We start from the raw sequence: 19,015 nt of genomic DNA on the forward strand, positions 1-19,015 counted from the left end.
AACACGAATAAAGATCAAGCTCTATCTTTTTTATACATGATTTATGAAGACACTATATGCAAGGGTATACAAAGAGTTGATGTGTTCATGTAAAATAATAAAGATTAAGATCCTTCACACAAAGCCGTAGAGCACCCTTTGGTTAAAAAAATACAGATATTTAGAAGAGTGGGATACATTTATATACAATACTCACAATAAACTTGTATTGTAAAAATCAGTGCAAGCAGCATATTCATTTTAAGAAGCAGCAAAGGCCCATATTCAACATTATTCAATGGATTTACAGTGTAAATTTAAAGAGAAGACTGAAAGTAGATAATAGTAGCAGTAGAGAAACACAGGGCCACGGCTGCAGCTCTGCCCATTTGTTTTTCATATATTTTCATAGCCGAATGTAGGAACAGCATTATAAAATGATGTCTGTAATTGTATGACCGATTGTGTCTGCAGTGTTGTAACACTCTCCCGTGTCAAAGTGCATTAGTATATCCTTCATGTTCAATCCACTGCATATTTCAAGTTTGTACTGCTGTGTGTCCACCAACATTGTTCAGATCCTCAAGGATGGAAACACCATGCAGAAGAGAGGCATCAGGGCTTCTCTTGCTGATGAAATAAGGTGAGAAATAGTCAAGTGAAAAGACTGTTTGAGGGTATTCTGTTAAAAATAGATTTTAAAGGAATAATACACACATGACCATGGATTATAAGGTTATGGAGTGGCACCATGCTCAATGCAAGCTCACCTGCATCTTGCTGTAGATCCAGGGTATAAGGCTAGTCACTCTGCAGTATACTCCTGGTCTAAGTTTTTGTCCACAGCCTGCCCCCCAACTCGTAATCCCTGCCAGATACCAGCGATCATTTAGGTCCTTACAGACCAGCGGACCTCCACTGTCCCCCTGAAAGCAGAGACAAGGACAGAGAAACCAAATGAAAATCATATCATTGCGACTAGATCTTTGAAATATTTTATAATACTGAATCATTTTCCAAATGAAAAAAAAAGATATTCCAAGTAAAATTATGAACAATAATTTTAACTCGTGGTCTAGGAACCTTGTTTTAAAAATTTAAATTATGTTGTCATTTACTCGTATTGTTCTAAAGCTTTAAACATTTCTTTGTTCTGCTAGACACAAAGGGAAATATTTGGAAGTGTAAGTAGTTACCATCAGATTTCATCCCCCATTGACTCCCATAGTATTTATTTTCTCTACCATGGCAATGGATGTGGAGGAGATCCATTTGGTTACTGACATTCTTCCAAATATATTTATTTGTGTTTAGCAGAACAAATATATTTATACAACTTTGGAACAACTTAGGGTGAGTAAATGATTACAGAATTTTCTCATTACCGTCCCTTTAAGTAATGTTTTCATTCACCATTTTTTTAAAACATTGTATATGGATAAGATGTATGTAAATATGTAATACCAGCTATTCATCTTAAACGAAAGGATTTTATCTTCCCTTAAGTGAAAACATGAACTGATATACAAATCTGAGGTTCTGCCTCCTACACACATATCAGGAATTATCTGTAAAAGTTTACATCATTTCAAAAGATTTGTATATTTAGAAAGTCATTTGCCACAGATTACAGGTTACATACAGTATAATGACATAATTCGTTTAAATAAGGAAATTATAAATTTCCATCATGATTTTCCTAAATATCAATGTATAAATAATTAACAATTATAATTAAGTCTTTTCAAATGATAATATGGCATTTTAAATTAGATTTAAAGGTCCAGTGTATTACATTTTTGGTGATGTTATGAATTGCAGCCAACGGCTCACTCCACCTCTCACCCATTGCTTTTGAAGCACTACGGTGTCTGACAGAGAACAAAGATGTCATCACATTTTCTTTTCTTGGCCGAAAGAGATAAAGCATTTATTCAACGCGCTCTATGAACAGTTTGTCTGTTCAGGGCTACGGTTGAAACAACATGACAAATTCCATGTAAGGGAACGAATGGTAGATAGAAATTGCTCATTCTAACACCATGTTTACACTGGACACGACAGGCACAATGAGACATGACAACCTGCTTGTTCTTAATGGGTTTGTCGCGTCTTGCCGCGCTGCATCCAATGTGGACAAAATAATAAAATACAATGGGTTCTAATGCGTTTCTAATTTCTTTTGTCGTGTCGCATCGCGACGGTCACATCGGTTGTAGACTTGGTTTAAGGTTAACGCGTCATCGTGTAAGGTCTTTATACACCCCTGAAGACATAGTAATGTACATTATATTTCATTTCCGTCAACAAATCCTCTAAAAAGATAACACATTGGACCTTTAAATAAGCTGCGAATATGTCTCAAACTCTCAAAATGCTGTCGCAAATGCAATCCCATTGAATTCCATTGAATTGACACATAACCTGACTTTGCATGTTACATGTAGTTTGCATGAGGCCAACGATGTGGCCGACTCACCTGACAGGAGTCCCGGCCTCCATTTATATCACCAGCACAAATCATATTGTTGGAGATGGCTCCTCTATATAGCCCGCTGCTGTTGCACACACTTGTGCCAATGATGTTCACTGATACACTCATGAGATTTGTAGAGGCATAAGCTGATGGAAATAAAAAACAGTTATTTATAAACACCAAGATGACCTCAAATCAGGATGTACTAAATCTTTCACATTGCTTTTCTTTGACCCATTTGTTTATTGCTCTTCACCTCCTCCACCTACTGTTGTCCCGAAGCCAGATGTCCAGCACTCTAGATCTTCAGAAATGTTCTGGTCAAAGGTAGGAAGACAAACAGGCTGCACAGTATCTAGATGAAAATGAGAAATAATAAACAAGCATAAATACAAATATATACAGTGAATTATTATGCTAGCTAGATGGAAATAGACTCACTAGAGAATTCCACAGGACTGCTGAGTTTCAGCAAAGCAATGTCGTAGTCATTATTATGATTATTGTAGCTCTCATGCACTATAATATTTTTCACACTGTAGGCGGTCAGAAGGGTATTCTGGGAAACCGATCCAGCATATACTTGCCAGCTTCCGGAATTCATCATTGATCTGTCATCAAAAGAAATTTAACATCATGACCAGTTTACAAAATTTTTCATCTTTAATAAACAGAGAGAAGAATATAAAAAACTAAATGCATATTTTTTGTAGTAAAACTTCAACATGGGACCCAAACGCCAAAGGGTTTAAGGGATAGTTCGCCCGTAAATGAAGTATACACAAATCTTTCTGGAATTAAACTGGAATTTTATAGCGTTAACAAAGTTGCATCTTTGATTTGAAAGATGGCGAAATGCCGTCTTTCAAGAGATTTGACATACTAATGAAAAAGTTACTTTAAACATCTGACAAATAAATTCAGGTATTGAATGTGTTAATACGAACTGTTGGAAGCAATGAGCAGCTGACAACACAAAGTCCGGAGAGATGATTGTTCCACCACAAACATGTCCACTGTTGAAATGCAGGCTAACCTGCCAAGGCCACTGGCCATCTTTAGAAACACTGCCCCCTATAATCCTGGAGGAAAGCCTTTGCTGGCCACAATCTGGAAAAAAAATGTAATCAATATTTTACACACTGTTCATACTTGAATGTGGGTACTCTTCGGGTTTTTAAACTGTTTAATTTACATTGTAAAACCTCAGTTTGCACACTGTAAAACACACACAAAAATCCCACATTTAATATCTAATTATTAATATTAACGTAAATTTAACTTTGAAATGTTTCACAATATATCTGATATTTAAATGGTTTATCTGACTGCTGCTCTTACCAGTACACTCGAGTGAGATGGCTCTTTCATTTGGACAGCTCGAGCTACACAACACAAACATTACAAAAGAGCAAAATGTAAAAAACACTCTAGAAAAACTAGACAATAAGCAAAATTGTTATGCTCTTCAACAGTGTTATTTATTGATCTGGTATGATCCATTGTTTTCTTACCTGACATTGACCAGACCCTGTATAAGTTTGTCTTCTCTAGGTTTTAAAGAAAGGACCGTGGAAGCATTGGTCTCCACTAGACCTAATGAATAGGCACTGATAGATAGAAACGCAAGGCATTAGTTACCAAAAGTACAGACTTTTTTATAAAGTTTTTTTTATTTTAAAAAATTGTGTCTTTTGTTGTGTTATCATGTTTTAATTGTGTTTTATTGTTTAAGTTAGCAGTATTATTTGTTGAGCAGGCACATGCAGGGGGTAGTGGGTTCGTTGTGGTGTTGTCTTTGGGGGCTTGAGCCCTGGCCCTCTTTGTTCCTCCTTTCATAAATAAATGAATAAATGTGTGTGTAAATTGTGAAGAACAGACTACCTGTGCCTCAATTTCACTGCTAATTGTCCAAAAGATGAAACGCAAATATTGTTTTGCTAACATCCATCACTTATGAGCTAGTGAGTCATCTAAAGTTTAGCTAAGGTTGTATGTTTTTGGCATACGGGCTAACTTAACGGAAAGGACTGCTGAATACAGTCAAATTAATAACTTCATCAGAATCGCCTCATTGATATGCAAACAAGGTTGTTGAGTAAGGCATTGCAGATAAATAGAAATAGGATAAACAAAACAACTAAAGCATATCACAAGTTATTAGTAATTATGACTTACATCAAGAGTGTTATGCCTTGAAATGTTTTGTTTAAATATGCAGATATGTGCAGCTTTTTTAATTTAGAAGAAATCCCTCCCTCAAATGTGAAACTAAGTTCTTGTCACCATCAGTGTGTGTGTGCGACTGTGCCTGGTTATAATTAAAGTGTAATTATAACAACATCAATAATAATAATAAAACTTAAAGTTAAGCTGCTGTTTTTGTATTTTGTCAATAATTTTATGCAGTCTGTTTTAATTACTTTTGCAGGTTTTCATCCTGTTAAATAAAAAATTGGCACAATCTGCCTTTTTCAGTTCAATGTCATTGTTGGTCCCAATAACAGCAAAATAATTAAAACAGTTTGGCTAGTACAAAATAAACTAAATATTAGTGAAAATATATCCTTTTCCCCTTTTCCTTTGTGTAGTCATTTATTCTAAATATATTCTTGATAATCTGGCACAGGAAGCATACACCTTGTGGCTTGGTTTCCTTTATTGTTGCCTGTTCTTGTAATAAAATGAGTGAATTATGAATGTTATGATGCATTTAAAGTCAATTGAATTATGTAATTGTTTCAGAAGATATTATAAGACAGTTGAAAGGAACTACATTTTACAACTGAGCAAGTATTACCAGTCTTGTTTTATCCGATTTACTATGGTAAATCAGGCTAAAGAATATCAACAGTTTTAAATGTAAGTTTGGATTTATGTTGCAGTATGTCATGTCAGCACATAAAGAACTGAAGGTAATAAAAATAAATAAAAAAGCAAACATCTGGGATTTCTTTCACTGTAAATAAAAAACCCAGAAAAAAAATGGCACAAAAAATTGAATCAATACAGGCCTAAGCTTTACTTCTCATGGTGACTCCAATATCAGAAAAATGTTAAAAACCAAGACTTGTGAAACAACCCTTTTTGATTTGGTTGACTAATAATTCGCCTAAAATCGGTTGTTAAATAATTTGAGGTATAAAGGTCTAATACATTGTCTAATATAACCATAGCAATCATGTTTTAAATAAGTCAAAGCAACAGCAAAACATGCAAGCCTGTTCATAAAAATATTTTTCAAACATGCTTTTTTTTCTTTTCATTATACCCTTTTTGCTATTTATAATTGGCCATAGAGTTTGGTTGTTGTTGTTACCATTTATACAATGACTGTAACCATTAGCCCACAAGGGTCAAACCTTCAGATTCCAAACTCCAGTCACCAACAGTAATTATCGTAATTGACTGAAATGATTCTCACTGGTTAATGTTCGGTTTTATGCTTTTACCACTAGAGGGACAAAGGTTACACGAAGAAGAATTTAGCAAGCTGAGGGTGTTTACCTTCTGAAACCCAGCTGTGCACATATCTGGTCAGCGTAACTTTTATCCATTCCCGGATAACACACAGGGAGGAATCGTTCATCCTGAGCTGTCCTGACTTGTAAAACTCCACCTCGGCTAAATCGCACTGAGAACACAATTAAATGAGACAAATATAATTTTTTCCAAACTCAATTCTATTTCTTCCATCTAATTATCAGTCTGTGCAGACAGCAGGCCTGTGTGAAGGCTCACCGCAGTTGGTCTCATCGCTGGCCTGTTGGCAGTCTTGAATGGCGTCACACTGTACAGTTAAGTTGGAGCAGGTCTTCATGAGATTCTTGTCATCATCATCATCATCATCATCGTCATGGTCATGTTCGTTGTTGGACTCATTGTGGATAGACTGTGAGTCTGAATTCCCATTGATTCCATATCGCACTGATTGAGAATGGATGGGGTTTATGCACAGACAGTTGGGGGTTTTTCTGATGAATTTACAAATTCATTCTTTAAAGAAATTCTCTTACCTCCGAGCCAGATGGACACTCCAGCGGCAGCAAGCACGAAAAGAACAAATGCCAATCCAATGAGACACTTAGACTTTGTTTGGGACTTCCGGGTGCTGGTACCGGTATGCACTAATGGACAAAATGTATTTATTATTCCTGTATATTTTATAATCATAAATGCAAATACTAATACTTCTATAAGAAAACTATAGTGTTCATTTTTTTGTTTAATTCGTGTTTGTCTTTAAAGCACATAATAAAAAAAAAATACAAAAAAAGATTCGAGCATTGTACAACCTCATAAAAATGAGATCAACACTGAGAATCCTGGAAATTACTCTAGCTAATGTGTTTTAATCTTTTATATATCATGTGCATTGTTTTTTATTACAGCTGTTTTGAAAAACTATGCTTTCAAGTTGCTTTTGCCAAAAAACAAATGAATGCAAATATTATAATAATTATAATAAACTTGAAAGCATAGTTTTCAAATAATCAAATAAAATATTTAAAGAAATGTATTAAAAATGTTATAAATTCGATTTTTATCGTTTTGGAGAACCCAATTGATCATTAACCAAGTAGCCTAATGATGATACTAATTCAAATCAGGCCTTAGCAGCAATTATCCATAATTCTGTATTTAGACAATGGATATCTACACACTATTAGCTCCAATTACCAAGATGAGCAGCTCTTGTGTTTGGTGCATAACACTTACTGGTTTCAGAGATTCGGTATACTTACACACAGCATGATTTGTAACAATGATGGGTACTACTTGCATTGGATCCCTCGGAACATAGTATGGTACAGTTTTATGGGTTGTTCCATAGCTCTCACAAACCACCTGATCACAGGTCATGAGAGTAGGCTGTGGCTCCAGAGAGGAGTATGGAGGAGGAGGGTCCTTCTAGAAAGTTAAGTAACAAGGAGTTAAGTAAGTCTAGCATAGGTGTCTTAGTGCAAATATTTGAAATGTTTGGCCAAGTGACGTCGGTTTTATTTTTTTAGAGCTCTTTTGGAATGCAAGTACAACAATGTCAGTGTACAGGTGTGTCTGGTTTATCCTTATTCCCAAGACCTTGAGCATGGTCAAACAAATGCCTTTTTATTTGTTATTTTCTAAAAATGTATGATCTGTTTAGATTTTTGCCATTTTGTTAAGCACACAAAGAAATATATTTAAGAAAGATAAATAAAAAATAACACATTCCCCTATACTATAAATGAAATACTGTAAATGATCAACCACAAATAAGATTTCAGAGACACCCCTACAACTGATTACTGATTACTACAATTAAACGAAGGTATGAAAAATGGTCTATGATGTCACACAGCTTTTAGGAACAGGTTGCGAGAATGTCAGCAATGTGTGAGTGATAAAGGTCTCAAGCTCTTATCTCAGAGGAATGTATCATGTTTTCGCAGCCAGCGTGCTTTTTCATTTTGTGACTGGACTAAACTGTAGTCAACTGTAGCATTTGAAGAGACATACTCCATTAGTGACTGAAAATGTACAGATCAGGTTTAAAATAACACGAAAAAACATATAATTTTGCATTACAAACAAGTTTATTTAGCGTTTTTGCTGGTGCGCTAGCTGCTGCTGCTGCAATATATATATATATATATATATATATATATATATTACAGTGTAGGCAATATGTATCATTCTCCTTCACAACTTCACATTCTTCCTAACCCAGTCCGGTCAACCACATCTCTCACAACCTTCAAAAACTACTTAAAACCCACCTCTTCTGTGAATACTTGACAGACAAATGAAAAAAATAAATAATCCTCTCTCTCCTCTCAACAGGTAGTGGTCTAGCTTTTGTTCAAATTAGTAACTTTTACCTAATGTACTATTGCTATTTTATGACATATTGCTTATTTCTCCCGGAACTCTTTGTAAGTCGCTTTGGATAAAAGCATCTGCTAAATGACTAAATGTAACAGTTTGCCTAAAAGGCCATTTTTCCTGCTTGGTTGTGGTCATTTTGGATGCTTTGTTCATTTTACTTGTCTTGCTTATTTTCACACTATTGGTTTTTTATCATTAGAGAATTGTCGTATTATTGGTGAGAAAAAAACAGACAGCACCAAGGCTACGTGGGATGGGCACTTAGTGTCTTCTTGTGACATGCTGATATATAATCTACGATTACACCTACAAGGAAAAAGTATACAATCCTCAGATCAATCATTGAAGAAAAAATGTCCATCCTTACAGGAATATATTTACTGTTTGTTTGTATTGTATGCTTTTCTATTGTGTGTGAGAGAATTTTTTCGAATACTTCCTGGTGTTTAGCAGTAAACATGGATGTCATTTCCGCTGAGGACCAGGGGTAAACTGTTCAAAATCTTGTTTGTGCCCCCCCCCATCTTCAAATTTTGTTTGTTATTTGTTTGAGTTCTAACCACAGGCCCTCTTCACCACAGAGAAGTTGGACTGAACAGTCTGCCTGTGGCTGAGTGTCGATGCAGGCGTTGCATGCACACTCTAAAAATAACTCAATGAAGGCTTGGTTTCAAACACGTAGATGACAGCAAGTCATTTTCCTCATAGGAATTCATATGAGGAATTCATATGACAAACTCTAAGTACTTATGTTTAACAACCATTTGTCATGATTCCGCTATCATGTCATGTTTATTTTTGGTCTTGCAGCGGAGTCATGGCATAGCCTTAGGTTTTGTGTGAGAAAGACATGGCTTTGTTTTGATTCTGACATGCCATGTGCTTTCTCGTGTCTCGTCAGTGTTTCCCGCCCTTTTGTCTCGTTAGCCTTCCCATTAGTGTCTCATTACCTACACCTGCCCCTTGTTCAATTATCCTGTGTTTGTTTCCCTTTAAAGCCTCCTCTTGTCTATTGTCCTGTGCTCGTTCATTGTATTTGGTATCTTGTATCTTGTACTTTGTTCCTCTATGCTGTGTCAAGTATTAAGTTCTCGTTCAGTGTATTTTGGTGAGTCAGTTTAGTCTTGTCCTTAGTGTTTATTTTTCTAGTTTAGTTAGTCCATGTCCTGATGTCCTTATTATTTGTCTAGTCTTGGTTTTACTCCATCGTGAGTCTTTGTTTTGTGTTTATTGTGTATTAAAATTTATTGTTATCTCCTTCACCCCCGAGTCTGCCTGCAATTGGGTTCTTCTCTCCACACAGTTCATAACAGAATGAACGAGCCACAACCGAACCCAGCAGGCAGCATGGACCCGGGAGACCGGGTAAAGGAGGCGCACCTCCTCTTTGGCCTCCGGCAGGGCAACACCTATATTTGGGACTTTGCAGACAAATTCTTAGCAACATCTAAACGAGGCTGCTTCACGGAGCAGGAGTTGAAGAGCATATTCAACCGCTGCCTCGCAGAACCGCTCTCCCAGTCGGAGATGAGGAGGCTGAGACCCCTGGGCTTTACGGATCTGGTCAGCTGGATTTGCGATCGGGATTCGCCCCGGGTCTCAGCCCATCCCAACTCCACGGCCCTCTTGGACTCGGGCCCTGAGGGTCGGGTTTTGCAGATCGGGACCGTGTGCCTCTCCTCGCCCTCTGCACCCTTCGACTCCTCCAGCATGGAGCTAGTCATGCTCCCCACCGCTTCTCCACAACCGACTACACCCACCGTGAGCCGGTCGAAGAAGAAGCCGAGGAGGGGCGTAATGTCCAAGCCGAAGCTCCAGCCAGAGGAGGAGACCGGGACTCAGCCCAAATATTTTTTGGGGGGGCGCCATACGAGCAGGAGGGCCCGATCGTCCAGCGGGTCTCCTGAGGTCCCAGGTCCGGTGGTCCCGCCAAGTCCGGTGGTCCCGCCAGGTCCGGTGGTCCCGTCAGGTCCGGTGGTCCCGTCAGGTCCGGTGGTCCCGTCAGGTCCGGTGGTCCCGTCAGGTCCGGTGGTCCCAAGTCCGGTGGTCCCAAGTCCGGTGGTCCCAAGTCCGGTGGTCCCAAGTCCGGTGGTCCCAAGTCCGGTGGTCCCGAGTCCGGTGGTCCCGAGTCCGGTGGTCCCGAGTCCGGTGGTCCCGAGTCCGGTGGTCCCGAGTCCACCCACTCCAGTGTCAAGTCCTGCCCTGCCGGCCTTCCAGCCGGCGTCAAGTCCTGCCCTGCCGGCCTTCCAGCCGGCGTCAAGTCCTGCCCTGCCGGCCTTCCAGCCGGCGTCAAGTCCTGCCCTGCCGGCCTTCCAGCCGGCGTCAAGTCCTGCCCTGCCGGCCTTCCAGCCGGCGTCAAGTCCTGCCCTGCCGGCCTTCCAGCCGGCGTCAAGTCCTGCCCTGCCGGCCTTCCAGCCGGCGTCAAGTCCTGCCCTGCCGGCCTTCCAGCCGGCGTCAAGTCCTGCCCTGCCGGCCTTCCAGCCGGCGTCAAGTCCTGCCCCCAGTCCTGCCCAGGCGGCCTTCCAGCCGGCGTCAAGTCCTGCCCCCAGTCCTGCCCAGGCGGCCTTCCAGCCGGCGGCTCAGCCGGCCTTCCAGCCGGCGGCTCAGCCGGCCTTCCAGCCGGCGGCTCAGCCGGCCTTCCAGCCGGCGGCTCAGCCGGCCTTCAAGCCGGGAACAAGAACAGTTCCCCCGAGGACTTCTCCCATCAAGTCCCCGGGGATTCCACGTTCGCGAGCGCCCCCGGGAACTAGGACTGTCCCACCCTATCCCTACCCTCTTGGACACCCTCCCGTGAACTTTGTTGTTCCCCCACCCCCCCTCCCATGTTTATTATTTTTATTGTCTCACCCCAACCCCGTGATTTTGCTTGCTTGTTTGCCCCTGATATTGTTTTCTTTGTTTTGCCTTGTATTGTCGTGTTCCCAGTCTGTCTTGTCTTGTTAGTCTACCCCTTGATGAACACCTGGAGGTGTTCATTTAAGGGGGGGCTTATGTCATGATTCCGCTATCATGTCATGTTTATTTTTGGTCTTGCAGCGGAGTCATGGCATAGCCTTAGGTTTTGTGTGAGAAAGACATGGCTTTGTTTTGATTCTGACATGCCATGTGCTTTCTCGTGTCTCGTCAGTGTTTCCCGCCCTTTTGTCTCGTTAGCCTTCCCATTAGTGTCTCATTACCTACACCTGCCCCTTGTTCAATTATCCTGTGTTTGTTTCCCTTTAAAGCCTCCTCTTGTCTATTGTCCTGTGCTCGTTCATTGTATTTGGTATCTTGTATCTTGTACTTTGTTCCTCTATGCTGTGTCAAGTATTAAGTTCTCGTTCAGTGTATTTTGGTGAGTCAGTTTAGTCTTGTCCTTAGTGTTTATTTTTCTAGTTTAGTTAGTCCATGTCCTGATGTCCTTATTATTTGTCTAGTCTTGGTTTTACTCCATCGTGAGTCTTTGTTTTGTGTTTATTGTGTATTAAAATTTATTGTTATCTCCTTCACCCCCGAGTCTGCCTGCAATTGGGTTCTTCTCTCCACACAGTTCATAACACCATTAGCCCAAATTTCTGCCAAACCTTTCTTGTAATAAACACTAGTTTCAGGTAAAAGAACGAGCCCTTATTAAACAGCTAAAGTAAAAAATCTCTAACTAAGCATTTCTTTCCCAAAAAAAAACATCATAAGGAATCAGCTTAATGTCCCAAAACAACAATCATGGAAAACCAAATTCAATAGATTTTGTTTTCACTGATATCAAACATTAACATGATAACAGAAAAGTTGTATGTTCTCAGTTTGTCGCGGCCTTGAGCCACGTTATATGGTTTCTTTAAAAAACAAGCTTAATTTTCCCCTTAATAAACATGAACTTTTGCTACACAATAAAAACACATTGTGGTTTCATGGATTAATCAATTTAAACAATGAAAAGCTGTATTTAGAGTTTGTGAAAGTGAATTTGCTATGGAGAAAATCACTTGCTGCCTTCCATGCGCACTTCGCTCATGTCTAGCAGAACATGCATTATTTAATTGATTTTGCATCACCATAGTGCCTAAATGTATTGTATGTAAATGCAGGAAATGGGATTCAAATCAAAAACATTTCCCCCGTGGCAGTAAGTGTTGTTTTTCCAGACTCAAAAAAACTCAATATATCTTTGGAAACTCCACAGCTGGACCAGATTCTTACAATTCTTTCATATGACAATGATATTTTAATGCTGTGCCCTTCACAATACAAAGGCAATGGCTTCTTTCGCTTTCGTTGTTCAATATTTTACCTCTTCATTTCATTAGAGTAAAATAAAAAATAAATGTAATTGGTCATTGTGGTTATCTGGGGATAAGTATTTCCAAAATATAAACTTTTGTCTATTGACAGTACATTGTAAATTGCAACATGTGTGATTCTTTAAGCCAAAACACTCTGTGTGGTGTTTTCTATCAACAAATCTCTCATAATTCTTTCATTGGGTACAAATTTTTCCAACTTGAGTGGAAATGGGTGAAATATAACTGCTGCCCTTGATCTACAATGCCAACACAACTTAAAAGAACAATGAGAATTCCAAACCCATAAAGTTTCTCTCTGTTTGACATGTTGGATAATTATGGTGATACTCTATAAAGAAACTACCCTACCCAGCTCGTGTTTGAAAAGCTTCACCATCATGCTATTTCTTATACAAAGACACAATCGGTTTGCCAAAACTGATAAGTGAGACATGTTCCTTGGTTAAGATCTCACATTTCTTTTGAGTGTGGGTACTGAATTAAAAAGAATGACAATGCTGAATTCAGCTCAGTATGTGGGGGAACTGGTTTGTTAAACTTATCACCCTAGCTTCCAAACAAGAGAAAATCTAAACAAGAAATTTAGACTATGGTGTACTAGATGTATTTTATATCACAATATGCAGATCTTCACTGTATTTTTGCATTCAATAATAGTGGCAGTCATTATGGCCTTTGAAAACTGTTGTATTGAAATACACTGCTGGGAGAAAATTAAGAGACAATTGCAAATTTTCATTTAAGCAGTATTTCTTGATGTATCATGGCCATTCCAATCCAGTGTCCGTTGAGTTTTGACAAAACCAAACCTTAAGACCCAGGACACCTTGCTAGAAAAACCACATGCAAGCCATTCCCGTGCAAAATACCATTGAAATGTAACGAACAAACAAAGCAATTGTCACACATGCATAAAATGCGGAAAGATGGTTCTTGTAGACTGCAGTCAACTAGTCGACTATGATATTTGCAAAGTCATGGTCAAGAGTTTCAGAAAATGCATAGATTGATTGATATAAAAAGCAAACCCTTAAATATAAAGTGACTCACGTTAAAAAGCATCTGCTTTATGTAAATTGTAAAAACACAATTTCACTCAACATTCACATACAAATATGCAAGTTAAAAGGAACAAAATAATACATACTGTATGTTCTCGAGCAAGAATTCTGTGAGGACTTACCGTTTCATTTTCTGCCATTAGACGTGAGGACTATGGTCAAATCCAAAGTGTGTAAGGGTGGGATTTCTACCTGCCTCTACTGTCCCAAAGGAGAAATTAGTCTATTCCTCACCTGCTATTCAAGGGACACTCAAGACGGTCTCTTCTCCTGCTTCTAAGCCATTGGTTATTGCCATTGTCAAATCTACCTGTCAGACCAGTTTCACCAGACTAAGGCACTGCATGCTTCCCTCTCACCTCCGCTCTGGCTACAGTGAAAACAATGAGCTTAAAATAGACTCACATTAATTTCCTGTTCTACAGAAATTGTGATAATGAATGAGATGATCAAATTCACATTAAGTTTACATTGATACATCAGGACTGGAATAGTTGGTATAATAATGGTTTGAATGGTTGAAGAAATAAATTTAAGACTGTTAATGTTCAGTTCAACCAAAATCTTTTAGTAGATATTTTCTATCATGAGCTTTGTTGGGTTATATTTTGATTGTATTGTCACATAGAGGAGCCTGGGGCAAGTTGTCACAGGGGTTGTATCATTGCTACTGTGACCTTACTCCAAACATGCAAGAATAATGCATGTAATGTACCAAAATATATATTTTATTGACCTCATGTTTATCCTGAAATATCATATTATAAAATGTACAATTTTGTTCAACACCGGACATCTTTTCCAGTGAGTGGCATTTAATTCAGTGTCCGTATTACCAAAATGCATCTCACAGGAATCCATAACTGTTTACCAGGTGGTAATTCCGTATGAATTTATTTGAGGTGAATCATAAAAAACCTCATACTTATTAGTTACTTATAAATATAGGCACTTCTCACTACAATTTCTCATGTTAAAGCAAATCTTACAAAAACTTATGAATAAGATTTATACGAATTAGCCACCTCTTAAAATAGTTTTGAATTCCTGTGAGATTGTGTTGAGACTTCAACGAATCAGCATCCCCAAAGTTAGAATAGCCCTGCTCTCCACTTCAAATATGGACGTTTTATTTAGATAAACATTTCAGTTTATTAAATGCCTTATAAAAATCATTTTATCTGAAACAAAGTTATAAAAATATTTTATAACTATCAGCGAGTAAAGATGGTTAATGTGAATAAAGTTCTCAAAGGAAAAACGAAAATACAATTTCAGGCTTTTGATCAGGATCATGTAACTGGTTGTTACAAAACTTGGTTATCAAGGAGGCAGCTGTATGTAAGCTGAGCAGTGAGAGATGCTCAGCTGGCTCTTCACAAAGACAAGATGACAAGGCAGTGCAAACTTTACATTTAAATCCAACACAGGTAGCATTTAGCTATTTAATGTCTCCGGTCAAGACAAACACACAGAGTTACTGCTATTCATGTGTCATTTTTCTGTCAGTATCTTTAACTTGGTAGAGTTTGATAGACAACAGTGGCAGTATCAGCTTACAAAATAGTACAGACTTGTCACTGTTTATATCAGCAAAAAAGTTACAAAAACACCATTCAACACAGGATCAACTTGACTTGAGTGGAAACATTTTTTTATTCCAAAATTGTTCACACATTCAAGACTAGGACTTCATACACACACAGGCTGATGATAATGTGTTCTCAGAAAAGCGCATAAGATAACATGAACTGAGTAAAAATTATATTTTTCAGTTGTTACTTTCAAAATGAGAGGCGGACAGAAAGAGATAACATTTACGAGCTAGTTTTTCCCAAGATTAACAAGGCAGTCAACCACTACCAAACATTAACGAATTAAAGTTTTACTTTATCCACCATTGTGTCATTTACACAGAGAGTCACACTTCTCAGAAACATTTGTGCCTGTATTTACATTTGCATGAATATATATTTACAGCAGTTTTTTAGCTGTATTAGTGACATCACAGAAATGTTCCATTATTTACATATATACACAGTTCTTTGCATTTGTGTACCATATAAAACACAGCGAGGGTTTACAATGCACATTCTAACTATGTGGAATATGTAATAATCAAAATGTTTTTACCATGCTATGAAAATGTGGTCCGCTTTTAACAACAGGACCTGTTTAAAATTAAATATGAGATTGTTTTGATCTCAAGTTGAAAATCCTTAAAATTCCAATATAGGCAGCATATAGCATATAGATTTGCTGCATTTTCATGGTACCCCACATTTCTTTGGAACAACGATTACCTCCACCCCCAGAGTCACTGCACATCTCCAGACCAACCAATCTCATGTGATTCACACACACAACCTTGTGTTGTCCAGTCACCACCCCCAAACTCACCGCGACTCTCTTTAAATACTGAAGAGAGTCTGTCTACGACATGTTAGCTGGTTTTCTACACTTTTCATGGCCTCTTATTCGTTGCCTGACCTGTGTCTGATCATGAATTACATAACTATTACTTTCAAATTCCTGTCTCATTTCAAATAGGCCATCAATGCCCTGTATCACAGTTGTGTCAACACAGAGAAGAAAGACAATCCCATGTTTTGATGACGTAAGCCAAATGCACAGTGTGTAAGTGACATCTAAAAGGTGTGCAAAGTAATTTCTGTTGTTCTGACTGACAGTGGAATTATACTGACATCTAGCAGGATGAGAGGTGCATCACTCAAAAAAAAAAAAACTGACTGTCTGAGTTGTAGGGTCAGATTTTCTCTCCTGTGCTGCAAGAGAAAGACACACCAGCACACCTAGGATGTGGGAGGAAAATACTGAAAATACTGTTCAATGACATTAATGTTTATATTAATGTTTTGTTAGGAATATCAATAGCTAACCTATAAATTAAGCATCCTTTTACATATCAATGTTCAACTTTTTTGTTCCACTTATGTCCAGCAGGTGGAACTATCAAGATGCAAGAAACATCTCATGTTCTTTGAAACACTTTTTCAATTTGGAGACTGCTCAGCTCCTGCGGCCTAATGGGATATAAAAGTGTCTACAAGTCTGGCTAAAAACTGTTAGTATTGTACAGATTTAAACATTATCTGCTTTTTTGATACTGTATCATTTATTTTAGCCTGTAATATACATTTGGTTGTCATTATCGCATGTAATGTTCAATTGACATTTAGATAAGAAATACTTACACCTGTTTTTTTAACTATTGGATTATCTTAAAGGCGCAGTTTTAATTTACAGAGGCCACTAATGTTGTATTATAGATTTGCAACAAAAATCTCTGTCCAAACACGACGGTGTCCACCACAGTACAAACATTTTTGCGGAGATACTCATAGATATCCATTGGGATACTTTCCAGCAGAGAGACGATGGAGAGAAAGATGGTCTAAAAATCACCACCGAGGAGGTTGCTTTGATTCGGATCAGTATATGAGTAACATTGTTTTTTGTTTGTTAGAACCAAGATATGATGTTTGTTGTTGTAATATTAGCTGTGTGATGGAGCAGTTTTGAGAGTCATTGTTAATCTGGAACCGCTTTAATATTGTACAGGTCCAGATACTGGAGAGAGAGAGCGAGAGCGCATTGGTGAAACTGGAGAGAGAGAGCGAAAGCGCGCAAAGGGGAGAGGAAGAGTTGTTTGTCCGTTTAGGGCTGCTGTACAAAACATTCAATGTGTGTAGGCCCGCTCTGTATGTAGATATAAATAGCTAATTTTAAGGTATTACAAACATTACGGCTCATTACATAAAGTCTTTCACACCTCTGAAGAAGCTTTGTATATTATATTGCATTTTTGTCAATAGATCCTGTTAAAAACCCTGCATTGTTCCTTTAAAGGTTTGGCAAGACAAACAGTTACGCAATTTAGAAATTTCACAGTGACACAAGAAAAACATAAGTAAAGAATAATGAAAATGAAACCACATGAAGGCCCCTTATAAGCAGAACTAAAAAAGTGAAACACAGTATTAGGTTTTATAGGTCATTTTATAATAATACAAATCGCATGTAAATCACAATACAAGTGTAGGTGTGGATGTTCTTTACTATTCTTGCACTTTAACTTTTAACTTATTTAATAACTGACCTGCTTTTAAAAACGGCCATTTTGACATTTACGTATGTATATTTTTCATACACATGCTGCAGAACTTAGACGGAAGAAGTGTAACTGTGTGACATTCAACTTTTTTGTGGGGGTTTTATTTTTTGTGTGATGCGTGACCTCACCACAGCAACACAAGCTATGTACTGATCTCAATATGAGCTTCTGTAGTGTACAGAATACGTGTATACATGCACTAGATATTTTGGCTAATGTGTATCTACAGTTTACTATACTGTGATTCATTTGGAGATGTATGCGCTATTTACATTCTCGGGTCATATTAAAACACATATAGCCAGATTTTTGTTGGTTGGAATTGTTTGATTACTTACTGTCAAAACAACATTTACATTTTAATCCATGAATGTGTTTTGAAAGAGGTGGTTGAACATGCATAACATAGTCTCAGCATGACAAAAAAAGACATTCATTCAGTTTCAGATATATTCTTTACCAATCATCAATACACCTGAATTCGTTCAATGTCTAGTCAAGGACATCAGAATCCTGATCTAGTATATTTAATGTTTAGCTGAACTGTATACACTCACCTAAAGGATTCTAAGGAACACCGTACTAATACTGTGTTTGACCCCCTTTCGCCTTCAGAACTGCCTTAATTCTACGTGGCATTGATTCAACAAGGTGCTGAAAGCATTCTTTAGAAATGTTGGCACATATTGATAGGATAGCATCTTGCAGTTGATGGACATTTGTGGGATGCACATCCAGGGCACGAAGCTCTCGTTCCACCACATCCCAAAGATGCTCTATTGGGTTGAGATCTGGTGACTGTGGGGGCCATTTTAGGACAGTGAACTTATTGTCATGTTCAAGAAACCAATTTGAAATGATTCGAGCTTTGTGACATGGTGCATTATCCTGCTGGAAGTAGCCATCAGAGGATGGGTACATGGTGGTCATAAAGGGATGGACCGTGGGCCGTGGCATTTAAACGATGCCCAATTTGCACTAAGGGGCCTACAGTGTGCCAAGAAATCTTCCCCTACACCATTACACCACCACCACCACCAGCCTGCACAGTGGTAACAAGGCATGACAACATCCATGTTCTCATTATGTTTACGCCAAATTCTGACTCTACCATCTGAATGTCTCAACAGAAATCGAGACTCATCAGACCAGGCAACATTTTTCCAGTCTTCAACTGTCCAATTTTAGTGAGCTTGTGCAAATTGTAGCCTCT

The 19,015-nt window shown here is 38.4% G+C and overlaps 1 protein-coding gene across 1 annotated transcript; it reads right to left on the reverse strand.

The window, feature by feature from the left end:
• Window positions 1–9: 9 nt before the first annotated feature.
• On the reverse strand, window positions 10–14,035 carry tmprss13a (transmembrane serine protease 13a). Its single transcript, XM_079480926.1, has 13 exons — window positions 13,790–14,035; window positions 7,201–7,366; window positions 6,472–6,582; window positions 6,197–6,382; window positions 5,963–6,089; window positions 3,970–4,065; window positions 3,797–3,840; window positions 3,403–3,565; window positions 2,897–3,066; window positions 2,712–2,810; window positions 2,459–2,601; window positions 750–905; window positions 10–609 (listed from the first exon to the last, which is right to left on the reverse strand). Exons 1-13 carry the CDS (start codon window positions 13,805–13,807, stop codon window positions 595–597), a joined length of 1,494 nt encoding a protein of 497 aa, XP_079337052.1. The 5' UTR covers window positions 13,808–14,035; the 3' UTR covers window positions 10–594.
• Between the last annotated feature and the right edge of the window lie 4,980 nt (window positions 14,036–19,015).

The sequence above is a fragment of the Barbatula barbatula genome (assembly GCF_947034865.1).
Source record: "Barbatula barbatula genome assembly, chromosome: 19".
NCBI classification, from domain to species: Eukaryota; Metazoa; Chordata; class Actinopteri; order Cypriniformes; family Nemacheilidae; genus Barbatula; species Barbatula barbatula.